Below are 15,477 nucleotides of genomic sequence, written 5' to 3' on the forward strand. Positions count from 1 at the left end.
AAACTCTGCTTTGATTTTGACACATGGGAATAAATGGGAAAAAAATATTCAGCTAACCCTTCTTTTAATGAAAACATCTTCCATCTCATGTGCAAATTTCAACAGCTGAGAAAGCATCCTACTCAATCTCCCCAAAGTGGTGTCAGCATGTTTTATGTAAGTACTGCTTAACAAGGGATGTGTGCTTGCAACAAACATTTTCGGGTTCTGCTCTAGAAGCTCTGGACTTGCCTCTGGATCAGAAGAGGCATTGCAATTCTGGAGAGGGTAATGGGAGATGTGCACAGAGGACAGATTTTTTTTCCTTTAAATAGTCAAGATGTATTTGTTGATGAGGAGTTTTCAGTAGTTATTTAATAAATAAACAGGAGAAAAACTTGATGACGCAGCTCTGCACTGATCTGTGGCATGAAACATCTTGGAAACAACTTCAAAGTCTGGCAATAAGGTTGGGGTTTGGTGACACTGTCACTCTGAAAGGATCCTGAGACCAAGGCAGCTCCCCTGGGACACAAGGGGCACAAACAGGACAAGCTCCCTGCTCTTAAATGGGATATCCAGGGAAAGCAACAAATTTCCATCAGGATGCGGGGTTTGGGCAATGCCAGTCCCTCTGCCCAAGGGTACTGCTGGCCCTGGCACGGCTCCTTCCCAGCCTCTGTGCCCTCCCAGGCAGAGCTCTCCGCCCTGGGTCCCCCACTGACTCAGCAATAACGGGATTTTATTCTTCCTGCTCTAGTTCTGAACTCTTGTCTTCATGTGGTACCTACAGAGACACGGCCACCATTTGCAATGCAGCCATCTAAACCACCCATGGCAATCCCACAACCATCTAAACCACCTCATGACCATCTAAACCACCCATGGCAATCCCACAACCATCTAAACCACCTCATGACCATCTAAACCACCCCACAGCCATCTAAACCACCCATGGCAATCCCACAGCCATCTAAACCACCCATGGCAATCCCACAGCCATCTAAACCACCCATGGCAATCCCACAGCCATCTAAACCACCCATGGCAATCCCACAACCATCTAAACCACCTCATGACCATCTAAACCACCCATGGCAATCCCACAACCATCTAAACCACCTCATGACCATCTAAACCACCCATGGCAATCCCACAACCATCTAAACCACCTCATGACCATCTAAACCACCCCACAAGCATCTAAACCACCCATGGCAATCCCACAACCATCTAAACCACCCCACAACCATCTAAACCACTCCATGGCAATCCCACAACCATCTAAACCACCCCACAACCATCTAAACCACTCCATGGCAATCCCACAACCATCTAAACCACCCCACAGCCATCTAAACCACCCATGGCAATCCCACAACCATCTAAACCACCCCACAGCCATCTAAACCACTCCATGGCAATCCCATAACCATCTAAACCACTCCATGGCAATCCCATAACCATCTAAACCACCCCACAGCCATCTAAACCACCCATGGCAATCCCATAACCATCTAAACCACCTCATGACCATCTAAACCACCCCATGGCAATCCCATAACCATCTAACCACCTCATGACCATCTACACCACCCCACAGCCATCTAAACCACTCCACGGCAATTCCATAACCATCTAAACCACTCCACAGCCATCTAAACCACCCATGGCAATCCCACAACCATCTAAACCACCCCACAGCCATCTAAACCACCCATGGCAATCCCACAACCATCTAAACCACCCCACAGCCATCTAAACCACTCCATGGCAATCCCATAACCATCTAAACCACCCCACAGCCATCTAAACCACTCCATGGCAATCCCATAACCATCTAAACCACCCCACAGCCATCTAAACCACTCCATGGCAATCCCATAACCATCTAAACCACCCCACAGCCATCTAAACCACTCCATGGCAATCCCATAACCATCTAAACCACCCCACAGCCATCTAAACCACTCCATGGCAATCCCATAACCATCTAAACCACCTCATGACCATCTAAACCACTCCATGGCAATCCCATAACCATCTAACCACCTCATGGCCATCTAAACCACTCCACAGCCATCTAAACCACCCATGGCAATCCCATAACCATCTAAACCACCTCATGACCATCTAAACCACCCCACAGCCATCTAAACCACTCCACGGCAATTCCATAACCATCTAAACCACTCCACAGCCACCCCATAGCCATCTGAAAGATCCCACAGGCACCTGAAACACCTAACAGCTACCTCATAACCATCTAAAATACCCCTTAATCACCTAAAACACCAAACAGCCACCCCATAACAATCTAAAACACCCCGTAGACACCCCATAACCATCCAAACCACCCCACAGCAATCTAAAACACTCAGCAGCCACCTCATAACAATCTAAACCACACCAAAGCCACCCCAAAGCCATCTAAAGCACCCCACAGCCATCCAACAGGCATCTAAAACACCCAACAGGCATCTAAAGCACCCCATAAACATCTAAAAACACACCACAGCCACACAAAAGCCATCTAGAACACCCCAAAGTAACCCCATAGTCATCTAAAACACCCCAATGCCACCTAAAAGCCATCTAAAACACCTCATAGCCACCTAAAACACCCCATAACCAATCCATAGCTGTCTAAAACACCCCACAGCATTAGGGAAATGTTCTTTTCACATCACACAAAGCAGGCACAGCTCACAGCAGTGGGAAAACAAGGGAGCAGCACATGCAGGAATACAAGCAGCACAAAAACAATCTCCAAGATCAAAGGATTTCTGTTTTCCAACCTTCCTCTCTCGTCCCCTCCCCTCCCTCCATAGCTGAGAACTCCCTGAGCCGCCCTGCATCAGTGTTTGCGGGCCAGGCCAGGAAAATACCTGGGTTAAAATAAATAAATAAATTCATTTTTAAATTAGGAAGGCAAAAGCTCTGCAGAAGGAAACATCTCCCTGATGGGATTTACAGCCAGCAGAGCGGCAGCTCAGGGGCATGAACAAGAAGCTGAGAACAGGCAGAAACCTATGAACTATTTTTGGAAGAAGAAAAATTCTTCTGGAAGAAGACACTGACATAACCACAACAGCCTTCAACAGACAGATGAAATGACATCAGCACAAGTTCATTTGCTTCAGCCTTTGTCTGCTTCCTCTGGTGAGTTTTTAACTTCTCCTGGCCAAAAATCTCTGTCCCATTGTGGCTCCTTGGAGAAAAAGGGGAAGATGGAGAGAGCAGAAAGACTGGGATGAGTGAGGCCGCTGCTCATGGAGCCAGGGAACGGCCGGTCCTGCTCTCGTCCCACCTGGAGCTCAAGGATTGCATGGGCTTTGCAATAATTTAGCGCAGTGTGATGGGAACAGAAGCACCAACCCCCCATTCCCACCCTGCTGCAGCCCGGGATCCACATATCCTGATAAGACTGAACAAGTTATTTCCTTCAATTCCCCCTTCCACATCCCATATAATGCAACTCTACTTCCCCAACACCACAGATTGTATTCAATATTATTAAAGGAATACATTTTTCCATCAGCTGGAGCCATAGAAAACCTGTTCCCAAAGCGATAACACCAGGCTGGGGATGGCAATTTCTATTTTTACTCTCCTCAGAACGTTATCAGCGTGGAGGAAAGGTAATTTCCAGATAAGCACACACAATCTCTCCTTTCTGAGGGACTGAGTTTTATCACAGGGAGTTTTCTCACAATCACACACCTCAACAGCAGGAAACATTTGAGTATGGCCCCCATCTCCATCCTAGGCAGCCTTTCCTCAGCCCCAACCATTCCATTCCAGGATCCACCAGCAAGATCCAAGGAGCTGTTTTGTCATTTATGATGTACAGGAGATTGACTTCCCCCCACAATTGTCAACGTTCATTATAAAAGTGCTGTGATGCCGAGTTCACCTACAGCCTTTCCTTCATTTTTTAGGATTAATACGATGTGAATAAACTGTTTCTCTGCCTCCCAACTTCACATTTTCATCCGACTGGAGAGGACTCTTCCACAGGCAGGAGGCCAGCATCCTCCAGAGACTCCCAGGGATGCTTCAATGAACAGAAATCGGTTCCAAGTTTGTTTTCCGTAACACTGAAGGGATGAATTAAAAGTTACTGCCCTCAGGGAGCATTTCTTGTTTGCATTTACATAAAGTTTCCTTCATTTGAAGACTTTGGATGTGTCTTACAGGGATTTGACCTCTTTGCTTGGATGCTGCTACCCTAAGACCTTCCTGCAGAAGCCAGAACCACTGTTTGTCCAGTGTGGGAGATGAAAACTCCGACCTTTATCAGTTTTTGCTTATTTCAGCTATTCTTCAGTACAATGATCCAAAAAGAAATGGTGAACTCCATTCCTCCTTAAGTCATTATTACTGCTGGCTCCAGGAGTTCCTGTTCAAAGGCTGGATAAACAGCCAGAAATCCAGATGCAAAACAAAAAGCACCAGTGGGAGGGTGAAACAAAAATAGATAAAACTCCTTAAAAAAATACAAGGCTCTCACTGTTCTGCGAATTCTGACAAGGAAGGAGCTGTAGAGCTCCAAGCTGAAACACAAAATGGACACGGGTCAATCTTCAGAGAGCTCCAGGAGTTGCTCAGGGCTGAGGATGACAACCAGGACAGTGATTCCTGTCCCCTCCAGACTACCAGGACTTCCAGTGCATTAGACATTTTTACAGAGAGAAGTCCACGAATGACAGCGGTTTAAAGTCAAGATGCAAACTGGACTCTCCATTGGCTCTTCTGCTGCTCCAGTTGCTCCTACTCCTTAAATAGTGGAGAGATATGCCCAGCTTTTGGCACAGGCTCTGTTTTTCCATGAAAACACCCTCTGTGACTTGGTTGCTTCTAAAAGGCTCAAATAACAGAGCCCATCTTTCAGATGGACTCTTCCCTCAAAAACTGGTGATCAGATGTGCCTACGCAGATGGATGCAGCTCTAAACAACACAGAGCTGGGAATCCATCAGCTCAGAAAGGCCTTGGCCGCTTTTGGGCATCCACAGCTGCTCTGGGCACCCTGTGCCAGGGCCTCCCCACCCTCCCAGCCAGGATTCCCTCCCAGTATCCCATCCAGCCCTGCCCTCTGGCACTGGGAAGCCATTCCCTGGGTCCTGTCCCTCCATGCCTTGTCCCCAGTCCCTCTCCAGCTCTCCTGGAGCCCCTTTAGGCCCTGCAAGGGGCTCTCAGCTCTCCCTGGAGCCTTTTCTTCTCCAGGTGAGCACCCCCAGCTCTCCCAGCCTGGCTCCAGAGCAGCTCCAGCCGTCGGAGCAGCTCCGTGGCCACCTCTGGACTTGCTCCAGCAGCTCCACATCCTTACACATAACTGGTATATTCCCAATATGAATTATTTCACAACAGAGTAAATATTTTATCCCAAGATCAGCCCAAGTCTTGCTGAAATCGAGCCTGCACAGCCTCAGTCGGCTCCTGGCAGGTCCTCGTGGGCCACGGGCAACTGAGGTCAACTCAGCACGAATATGCAACACATTTGTTCCATTTGTTCTGCAGAAACATCAGGACAGGAAAATGAGAACCAGCAGAATTTTTCTTTTAAATGCTCCCAGTAAAAATGTTATTGAAGACATCAATGGCCAGAAGGTCTCCCCCAAAGACATGAGCCGAAAATGAGGCGTAACAGGGCCCAGACACAGCCCACACACGCACAGGAACCACTGCTCAGCATTCCCAGCACGAAAGCTGCTCCTTCTCCTGGAAAAACAACCACGGAAAATGCCCCAAATCTGTTCAATTAAACTCAGAATGGAGTGAAATTCAAGTGCTTTCCTTCAGGCTGCAGCAAGGAATCCCCTGCCTGCTCCAGGGCACCCAGTTAACACCAAACTGCAGTTAAAATAAAGCTTTGACAGGCACCTGCAGAATAAATTTGCTAACGCTCTTCGAGGGTGAAAGGAGAAATAATTTGGATTTGGGTCTCTGGATCACAAGGCCATGATGTAATTTTAAGCCCCTCTAGGGTCCAGGACTCTGAAGATTCCTCGTCCATTCAGATCCAAGTGGAAGATCTGCAAGAGGTTTTAAAGACTTGATCCTGCCTGGCCAAAAGCTCATGGACAGACACTCAAGACAGTCTCAAACAACACCAGCAGAGACATTCCCAAAATAAGGAAAGCTAGCTATCCACTTGGCATTTTCTTATCCTGCTCAGGGTATGAGGTCAGATATATTAAAGCCTATTTCAAAATAAAATGCTGTAGCAGAGTCCCAGAGGCGCAGTAATAATACCCTTTCCCCATTGTCCTGACTCTGTTTGCTTGGAAACAGAGCACACAGATGATTTTAGCATCCCAGAAATTTATAAACTGAGGATGCCTTGTTTGCCCATTCTTCCTCCAGAAAGCCACATCAGCATAAACGTGTTTAATACCTGCTTGCATGACTTGGGAAAAATGAGATAAAATTAAGAGCTCTCCAGGAATCCAGAAGCAAAATGGGCTGTGGGGATTCTGTATGGAGAAATCCCCTTTTTGGGACCCAGCAACACCAGGGCATTGCTGCCATGAACACAAATCTTGCTCAATTATTTAAATTTGGTCATAACTAAAATAAATTTTTAAAAATCCCAACCTAAAGAAACACACCAACACTGCTGCCCCAACGACCCCCAAATTAATTTTACTACAATAATTACTGATTGCCACTATTTACTATCCTGATACAACCAGAATTAATCATGTATTTACCATGCCTTAGGCTTGAAGCTATTTTAAGGAGCCACTATTTCCCAAATTCCTATTGCCAAACATCCCGTGTTGCAATTAAACAAGAGTTACAGCTTTTAAAGACTCCGATCAAAGAGCAGCGACTGATGCAATTGTTTAGATGTTTCCAGGGAGACTTACAAAGCCAGAAAACACCTGGTGGTTTGAAGAGGTTCTCATGGGAGTTCTTAAACACTGAGCTGGAAATTACACAAATGCCTCTGTGGTTTCTGAGTGTTGTTTCCTTTTGGCCCTGCAAATTAACAGGATCTCTTTAATACCTTTGATAATTTATTAGCTCCTGCTCAACTGCTGCAAACCCCTAAGCAGTAAATCCCTGATGCCACCAATTCTGCAAATGCATTGCTGCCTGTGATATTTATGTGCTGCATCACTAATTATTGATTTGAGGAGCTGAAAGCGGCTTGAGAAGTTCCTTTTCTACCTGAAATCACAATATTTTGCCACATTTACATCCCACAGATACAATTCATCAACACATGTAAGATTAACACGGCATTTTTAAGATAAAATTATAATAAAAAGACCAATACTACAAGGAATTTTTAAGAAAAGCATCATGCCCTCCTGACCTAGGGAAATTAAGAGAAAAATAAACCTCACACCCATAAAACACAACCACCAGTCCCAAATACCAAGAAATGCCATCACCTGCCTTTGGCTGAGGGAAGAGGGGACTTCCCTACACTCCTGCCTTGCCCTTGACAGGATGAAACAAATCACTGCTGAACGGGCTCATTTTCCCCCTTGGGCTTTGTTGCTTCTGTCTCCGAGGAAAATTCCAGTTTCCCTGCAGGGATAAAGGTTCCTGTGAGCCCTGGAGGCAGCGCCCATGAATGGCTGCAGTGTTCAGTGCCAGAGCCAGTCATGTTCCCCAAAACAATTGGTGTTTGTGGCTCCTCCAGGCAGCAGCAGCCCACTGGACATCAACAAAGGGCTTGTACCACCTCTGGGAGAAAATACTCAAGAGAAATACAGTATTTTCTCTAAAATTCACCTTTTTTGTTTCATACTTTCTCCAAAAATCCAAAAATCTTTTTTGTTTCATCCTCACAGTCAAAGCACCTTTCAACAATCACCACCGAAGCCATGGCATGTCTCAGAATGAAAAGCAGTTGGGAAATGAGTTTAAGTGAAAGCTACAGCTCAGCCATGCTCAAGTCATTAAAAAATGAGGGCAGATCTTGCAATGAAAATCAATTTTTATGACAAAGTCTTTTATGCACATAAAATTACACGTGCAAGGTGTTCTCTGCATTCAGGTTCTGATTGTTCAAAGCAGAAATTCAAAGCCCATTGCCCTCACCAGCTCCAAATTCCTCCCTGTACCTGGTTATCCTGGGAAGGTGAAGAGCAGAGATGGGATCCCCCAAGTCCCCCTTGCAAACCCTGTCCTTTAGGTCCATGGGCATCCCCACAGCCCTCACCTCAATTCATGGTTCTCTTCATCCTGCTTTGCCCAACACCTCTGCTTCCCAACAAAGCCACTTCTACCCTCGGGAACTAAACACCAACTGGCTGAAGTTCCACTTCTAAGCAAATCCTCAACTCCCACCTTGCTTTATTCCCATTCAAACCACCCATGTCCTTTATCTAATCATAGGGATTGCTGTCATTTGTACAGAAATTGCACCTTAAAAATATTTTACTCTGTCTTGTTCTGTTGGCTTTGATTCATTTCTTTTGGTGGTAAGAATCAATTTCTATCTTTGTATAGACATAAGTGTGTGAAATGTACATTACCCAACGCTGAAACTCAACCAGTTTATCTCCCAAACTCCTTTCCCTCATCAGAGAGAGTGAATCAAAATATCTTTGAATAATAACATGGTCATTTAAGATGGCTAAAGATGTCCAAAGCACTGCTGGATGGACACAAAACAGCACAAGACATGGTTCATGCTCAGCTTCAGGAGAGCAGTAGAGCTGGTGGAAGGCACTGAATTTAAGAGTTTCAAATATATCTCAATTCAGAAAAAATCAAAAATTTTTCAAAGCCATTTACCACACTTCTGAAAAATAATACACAGCTGTGACTGCATTTCTCACTGAGAAATTACCCCACCATTGCTTTCTCCCTTCCCCCAGGCCCTGGACAGCTGGGCACAGTTCTGCAAATGCTGTCTGGCAGGACAGTTCCTTCCTTTCCTCCTTTCCCACGCTCCGGAGCTGGTTCCGATTACAGCTCCCAGTGATGGCCTTCGGAATGAGGGGAAAAAACCTCAGGGACAGCCTGGCCATCTTTAAATCCCATTCCAGTAAAAGTACACAGAGCAAAACTGCCCTCAAAGAACATGGTCAGCACCAGCATCCTGCACAGTATTAATCCCCGAAAACTGAAATGTAAAACTCTCTTCACAGAGAAAGTTTTGAGGGTTCGGTGATTTTCCAAGGAAATTATTCAAGGTTCTTCCTCGGAAAATTCTGGTAAATGAGGCCAAATTTCAAGGGTAAATAGTTTGATGCAGTGCAGCAGTTCTCAGGCTTCTTCAGGACAAATTACAGCTCAAGTTACACGTGCACAGAACTTGTAAATAACTTGGGCAGTTCACCCTTCAAAGACACTAAAAAAAAGGAGAAAGTGAAGAATCTGACTGCAGAGAGCTCAGCTGTGCTCTCTGCATGTCCCAGGTCATGCTGTGCTCAGGTGAAATCGAGGACTTAAAAGTGGAATAAAATCACAGAATCATGGACATGTTTAGGTTGGAAAGGTTCAAGATCATTGGGTCCAACTATTCCCCAGCACTGCCAAGGCCACCACTGCCCCACGTCCCCAAGTGCCACATCCACACAGCTTTGAAATCCCTCCAGGGATGGGGACTCCATCACTGCAGCTGTGCCAGGGCTGGACAACCCTTTCCATGAAGGAATTGTCCTCAAATGTCCACCCTGAGCCTGCCCTGACCCAGCCTGAGGCCGTTCCCTCTCCTCCTGTCCCTGTTCCCTGGGAGCAGAGCCCGACCCCCCCGGCTGCCCCCTCCTGTCAGGGACTTGTGCAGAGCCACAAGGTCCCCCCGGAGCCTCCTTTGCTCCAGGCTCAGCCCCTTTCCCAGCTCCCTCAGGAATTCTCCAGCCCCTTCCCAGCTCCGTTCCCTGCCCTGGACACGCTCCAGCCCCTCCAGGGCTCTCCTGTCTTGAGGGGCCCCAAACTGACCCCAGGATTTGAGGCTCCTCCTTGAAAGATGCCCCATTATGACAGCAGCAATTATCTCAACATCACAAGCTGTTTCTAGTAGTTCAAACTACGTAATGTAAATAGGTCATTATTTAAATATAGTTCCCTGTTTCCACCTTTTCCTTTCCTCTCTGCCTTCCCAGAAATATTTAAGTCTCTACAACTTCCTCTCCCCTCACTTCTGCCGGGAACCAGTGCTGGAGTGGGAGGTGTGCCTGTGGAGAACAGATTAGAATTAAGTGTTGAATCTGTGGCCTTGAAACGTGCCCTCAGCTGAGTTTTTAATTTGGGCTTTTCAAGATTGATCAGCACACGTGCAGTTTAAAAGCAATTTGAGGCAGCAAGGTAGGGAGTTTGACTTAAAATTAATGAGCTTTTGACATCTGCAAACAAAATGATAACGTGAACCCATTTAAACCCAGCCCCATGTTTAACAGGGAAAACATCTATCATTTTAACGTGGTTACACAAAGGCTTTTCTGCTGCAATCTGAAAGCTGTTCCACCACAGTCTTGCTCTCAGCAGCGATTTGCAAACTTTGTTGTATCAGATTAGTAGAAAGACAAGCTGCAGATCAATTAATATTATTGAATAATTAAATGCTTTAAGTGACATTGTGCAGCATGATTGAAGACACTTACGAAACCCAAATTTAAATTAAACAGACTCAGTACCTGAGACATCTAATCCTGTAGAACACGGGGTACAAACGTTATTTATGGCTTGTTTAAATCAGGATTTCACTACTCAGGAAAAGCCCAGCACTGCAGCTCCAGCAATCCACAGCATATTCCAGCAGAAACCGAGGCCAGGAATGCAAAGGAAAATAATCCTCCAAGGACAACCAGCAAAGATGACAAGATTAAAGGGCAAAAGACAGTCAAGATGGAATTTACCAAAAGAAATGGTAAGCAGGGTGAGGGAAGGGTTAGGAGTGAAAACTGCTCTGAAGCTGAGGAATTACAGCTCTTGGTGAAGAAATAGTTACAGATCCTTTATCAAATATCCTGCAAACCAGAGGGTCTGCCAGCAGGAATTGTCATCATTGGCTTCAAGCTGTCATCACACTGACTTTCATTCACCAGAGTTAGATTTTCCTTCGGACAAAAAATTCCATTAAAATAACCAGAGGAGGTAAGAAATTACAGGAGCAAATGCCAAGATGGAAGCAGACATGGTCTGAACCTCACAGAGCATGGTCCCACCTTCGGGAATACGCAGACAGGACACCAGCAGCTCCTGGGGCACCTGTGGGATTCAGGATCACATGCAGGAAGTACCAACTCCTATAACCAACCCAAACCCAACCACTCCGTCCTCATCACAACCCACATCACCCCACAGCCATGGCAGAGGGGTGTTTGAAAGCATCGAGTTCCCCAGTTCATCCCACTCTGGCTCCACCAAAACTGCTCTGCTGGTCTTGGAGGGGCACCATGATGAACCACAGCAGCTCCATTTCAGCTTCCTCCAGAAATTACCAGATGAAAGAGATTGATTTTGGTGAAAGGGAAGAAAACTCAAACCCCACAGCAATTAAAGGAACACCCAACCATCAGGAAACCTGGAATCGATTGAGCTCAGAAGGGTGAGATCCTGCCATGGATGTGGAGTTGGGTATTTCAGTCTAAATTATTTCCTCCAGAGCAACAAAACGTATAAATTGGAGGTTTATCCTCCAGCTGACTTGATTATTTTGTCTTGATCTTTTACAAGTGACGGGAGTAACACACTTTTCACTTCTTCCCCTGTAAATCTCCTGTTATTTGCTTTCTCTTTAAAATTCATTGTACTACTGAACCAAAGCCTTTCCAAGTCCTCATTCTTCCTGGTGATCCTGGTTGCTGCATCCCTGTTTGTGTGTTATCTTGAGGGAACAGCTGTTCCTGGCACAGCTCCTTCCAGCTGCTGGGGCATCCTCACACTCCTGTGGGAAAGAGCTGCCTCTTCCCAACACAAGAATCCCAAAAATTGTCACTTCTATCGCTCATGTATTTTTTTAGTTTATGTCTCATCTCACCTCTGCCTGATTTACAGCTTTGGTTTTTGGTTTTACCTGCTCAGATCTCTCACTCTTACCAAAAAAATTATTGCTGTACATTAGAAAAAGGAAATCTCGGATAAGCCAAGTTTTCAGGACTGAGCACTTTTTCCTTGTTACAGAGGGGATAAAAGTGATAGAAAAGCTCACAGCTGAGTCGTTGTACATTTCCCAGTGACAATCCACCATCACTGCAAGCAACAAACTAATCCAGTAAACTTCTTCCCGGTTTTATTTCTTCCCTTAGCCAGGAAACACCTTTGAACACAGACAGACCTCCGTGAGCAGATTTTACTTTGCCATTTCAGCACTGAGTCAGTGCCAGGAGCCAAAGGGAAAAGGGCATTTTTGGGGCAGGAGATGTCACTGGTGAGGCATCCTCTGCAGGAAACATATTTGGGCAGGCAAAAGGATATCAGTGATGGAATTATTATTATACTTGCAGTAAGTCGGCTGAACATGCCTTAAAAATACATTCCATAATGTGAATAACTCAAAATTAAATCCTGTACAAACACTTCAGCACAATGCTGCTGCTGAGTGCCTCCTAATCTCTGCCTTATCAGTATCTCATTTCAGCTCTGGCTTAAACAAGCATTAAATATATTTGTACAACAAACCTGAAGAGATATCTACATTGGAGCAAGAAGTTTGGAATAAATACAGGCAGGGATTTTTTTTAATATTAACACTTAGAGCGTTTGGGATGCAGATCAGACAGGGCAAAAACAACACCAGGATGAAACCCTGCGCAGAAAGGCACAATGAGTAAAAAATGTAAGATTAGAGTTTAAAAGGATGCAGAAATCCTGCACAGAGCAGCCACTTCTCATTCAGCCCGAATTCTGCTGCATCACATCACAGATCAGTTCAAGCAACACCCGAATCATTCCCTGAGACAGCTCCGAGCCCATAAAACCAGAGTCACATCCAGGGGAGCCGTAAACGCTCCGCCAAGACCTCACAATTCCAAACTCCTTAATAATTCATGGATCCAATTTCCACCACTTTCCATGCCGGGCACAGAACGATATTGCAGCTTACAGAGGGATTCTGCTGCCATTAATATTGCAGCAGGAGATCAATAATGAAACGCCTATCAAGGAGCAGAGAGCTGCTCACTGCGGGCATCCAAACAGCGTCCCTCAGGTGTGGCTGCTCCGCTGGCGCTTCCCAACCCGCAGGGATGCAGCCCTGGAAAACTGCAGCCTCCCTGGGGCTGCTGGATGTGGAGCAAGTGACAGAATTGGGAGTCTGCAGGGATGATTCACCAAACCCATCCCATTGTGCTGTTCCTACCACACTATTTATTAAGGAAATATGGTGCCTTCCTGCCAGCCCCCCTGGAATAAGGATGGAATTGCAGCTTCTACCCAAAACATCTGTTTTCAGCCACTTCTCCTGAGAAATTTTCATGGCGTGTCCAGATACAGAATAATTCACTTTAACTTTTTATGTAAAAACAAGGGTTTTTTCCACCAAAACATCATCATTCATTGCTGACGGCCCTCGAGTGCTCTGCCGCCACCTCCACACACACAGGATCTCCACCTGCTGTTAAGCTGTGCCATAAATCCGTGCTGAGGAGTCTTTTGGAAACAGAGACTGAAACACAGTGTCACATTTACAAAATGACAACATCATTCCCAGGAGGGACCAACACAATGCTCAGGTTCTCTATAATTGAACCATTTTTCTGCAGAACCTCCCACTGCTCCAGCAAGCAGGGTGGACTCTCTGTGCTCCCAGCAGCATGACAAATGATCATTATTCTTGGGATCTTCCTGCTTTTCCTCCTCTACAGCATTCCACGCTTGCTCTTTTTTATTTTCCACTGCAACTGACCTGCTCCAAAACCTTGAACAAATTTCCCTGACATCACCAAGCAGGAAGAACATAAACACTTTACTGATAACAAGAGCTGGAGAGGGACTTTTGATAAGTGCACGGAGTGACAGGACAAGGGGGCTGAAGGAGGGGAGATCTGGATGGGAGATTGGGCAGGAATTGTTCCCTGGGAGGGTGGGCAAGCCCTGGCACAGGGTGCCCAGAGCAGCTGGGGCTGCCCCTGGATCCCTGGCAGTGCCCAAGGCCAGGCTGGACACTGGGGCTGGGAGCAGCCTGGGACAGTGGAAGGTGTCCCTGCCCGTGGCAGGAGTGGAATGGGACGGGCTTTGAGGTCTCTTCCAACCCTTCCGTGCATCTCTAACACGTGGATCTGACTCTGAGAGAACACCAAGGACGTCTGTGACAGGGCAGAATTGCACTGCTGACTTCCTCCAGCTCTATTTCACTTGGCAGTTTGTCAACCCCTGTCCACTCATTTTTCTTCACAAAATCTCTTAAATGAGCGAGACAAAGGTCACCAAGTACACCAGACAGAGCTCTGCTGTAACACACTCAGAAACCAGCTCAGTTAATAGCACAGCTCTGCACCTTTGGTCCAGAAACCCAACAAACTTCCAGATCCTCCTCCTCCTAACCTGCTGTCACCTTCCAGCTGGGAAGGTAGAGGAGCCCTCTCTGTGCAAGGCAAGGACCAGCTCTGCCCTCTGCCCCAGCTCCACGGGAACCTGAGTGGGACAGGAAGGTTTTACACAGACACTGCACCTGCTGAGTCCCCCAATAATCATTTTCCGCCTTCCTATAATTTCAGCCCACATGGCGCATCCCTGACACCACCCAGGAGCTGGGAATGCCATGGAGGGCGAGGGAAGAATAAGACCAAGAAAATTCAGGGATTTACGACAGCTGTTTTATGGAAAGGTCAGCCCTTTACTCAGAGATGAAAAACCTCGACTGAGCTTGATAACAGATAAATAACCATGAACATGTCAGGTGGAAAGCAGGAGAGAAACCAAGATACAAACTCAAACTAGGACCTAAATGTGCTAAAATTCCCCACTTAGCACCTGCACTTCCCAGCCTGAGGAGAAATTCCTGCAGCCCAAACAGCCCCAGCACCACGCTTTAGGCACATAACGATGGCTGGGTTTATTAAAGGTGCCAGGGAAGCCTTCAAAGCAGGAATTCAGTTCTGCTCTGTGCTTGGGAGAACATATTTCCAGCATTTCAGGAATATAGAGCATGCTAGTCAGAGCACAGCAAGGATGGCTGGGGGAGCACAGCAATCCCTCTATTTGGGAGCACAGTAAAGCAATCAAACACTACGCCCACACCATTTTGTTTCTCACGTTACTTTCTTTCCCTTGCTCTCTCACATTTCTAAGCTCACTCCACACATTTCAACTCGTTCTGGCACTTGAGAAAACAAATGTTTTCAGCTAACTCCCTTTGCTGGGTCGATCCAGCACCTCACAGGTGATGTTTGCATCCACACCAGCGCGGCCCCCTCATCTTGGGGACCTCAACCTGACAGTCTCTGCTTGTCCCACTCCATCCCCACCCCTTTTCTCTTCAGCGCCACCACCCCAAGCACAAAGCCCCGTAAACACCTCGTTACTCCCCATTAAGGACTCTTCGAAGCCCAAATTCCACCTGGTCAAGAACAACACCAAGCTGGTTCCC

General features: G+C 46.4%; 1 protein-coding gene and 1 long non-coding RNA gene across 10 annotated transcripts in view; both read right to left on the minus strand.

Moving 5' to 3' along the window:
• Window positions 1-15,477, minus strand: part of PTPRE (protein tyrosine phosphatase receptor type E) — an 89,348-nt gene that overhangs the window by 71,571 nt on the left and 2,300 nt on the right. The window contains exons 1-2 of one of the 9 annotated variants that reach the window (XM_048310494.1): window positions 7,385-7,557; window positions 6,854-6,965 (exon numbers count right to left, since the gene is read on the minus strand). The exons of 5 other annotated variants lie outside the window; for them this stretch is intronic. In XM_048310494.1, the coding sequence (XP_048166451.1) occupies window positions 6,854-6,892 (39 nt within the window). In that variant the 5' untranslated portion in view covers window positions 6,893-6,965; window positions 7,385-7,557. Of the gene's footprint in view, window positions 1-6,853; window positions 6,966-7,384; window positions 7,558-15,477 lie in introns of those variants that run through there. 3 more of the 9 variants (XM_048310502.1, XM_048310501.1, XM_048310498.1) reach the window with 3 other exon arrangements.
• On the minus strand, window positions 1,458-5,004 carry LOC125329103. Its single transcript, XR_007205041.1, has 4 exons — window positions 2,450-5,004; window positions 2,173-2,409; window positions 1,647-1,981; window positions 1,458-1,505 (listed from the first exon to the last, which is right to left on the minus strand). It is a non-coding gene; the product is annotated as an uncharacterized LOC125329103 (long non-coding RNA).

The sequence above is a fragment of the Corvus hawaiiensis genome, chromosome 8 (assembly GCF_020740725.1).
Source record: "Corvus hawaiiensis isolate bCorHaw1 chromosome 8, bCorHaw1.pri.cur, whole genome shotgun sequence".
In the NCBI taxonomy this organism is placed as follows: domain Eukaryota; kingdom Metazoa; phylum Chordata; class Aves; order Passeriformes; family Corvidae; genus Corvus; species Corvus hawaiiensis.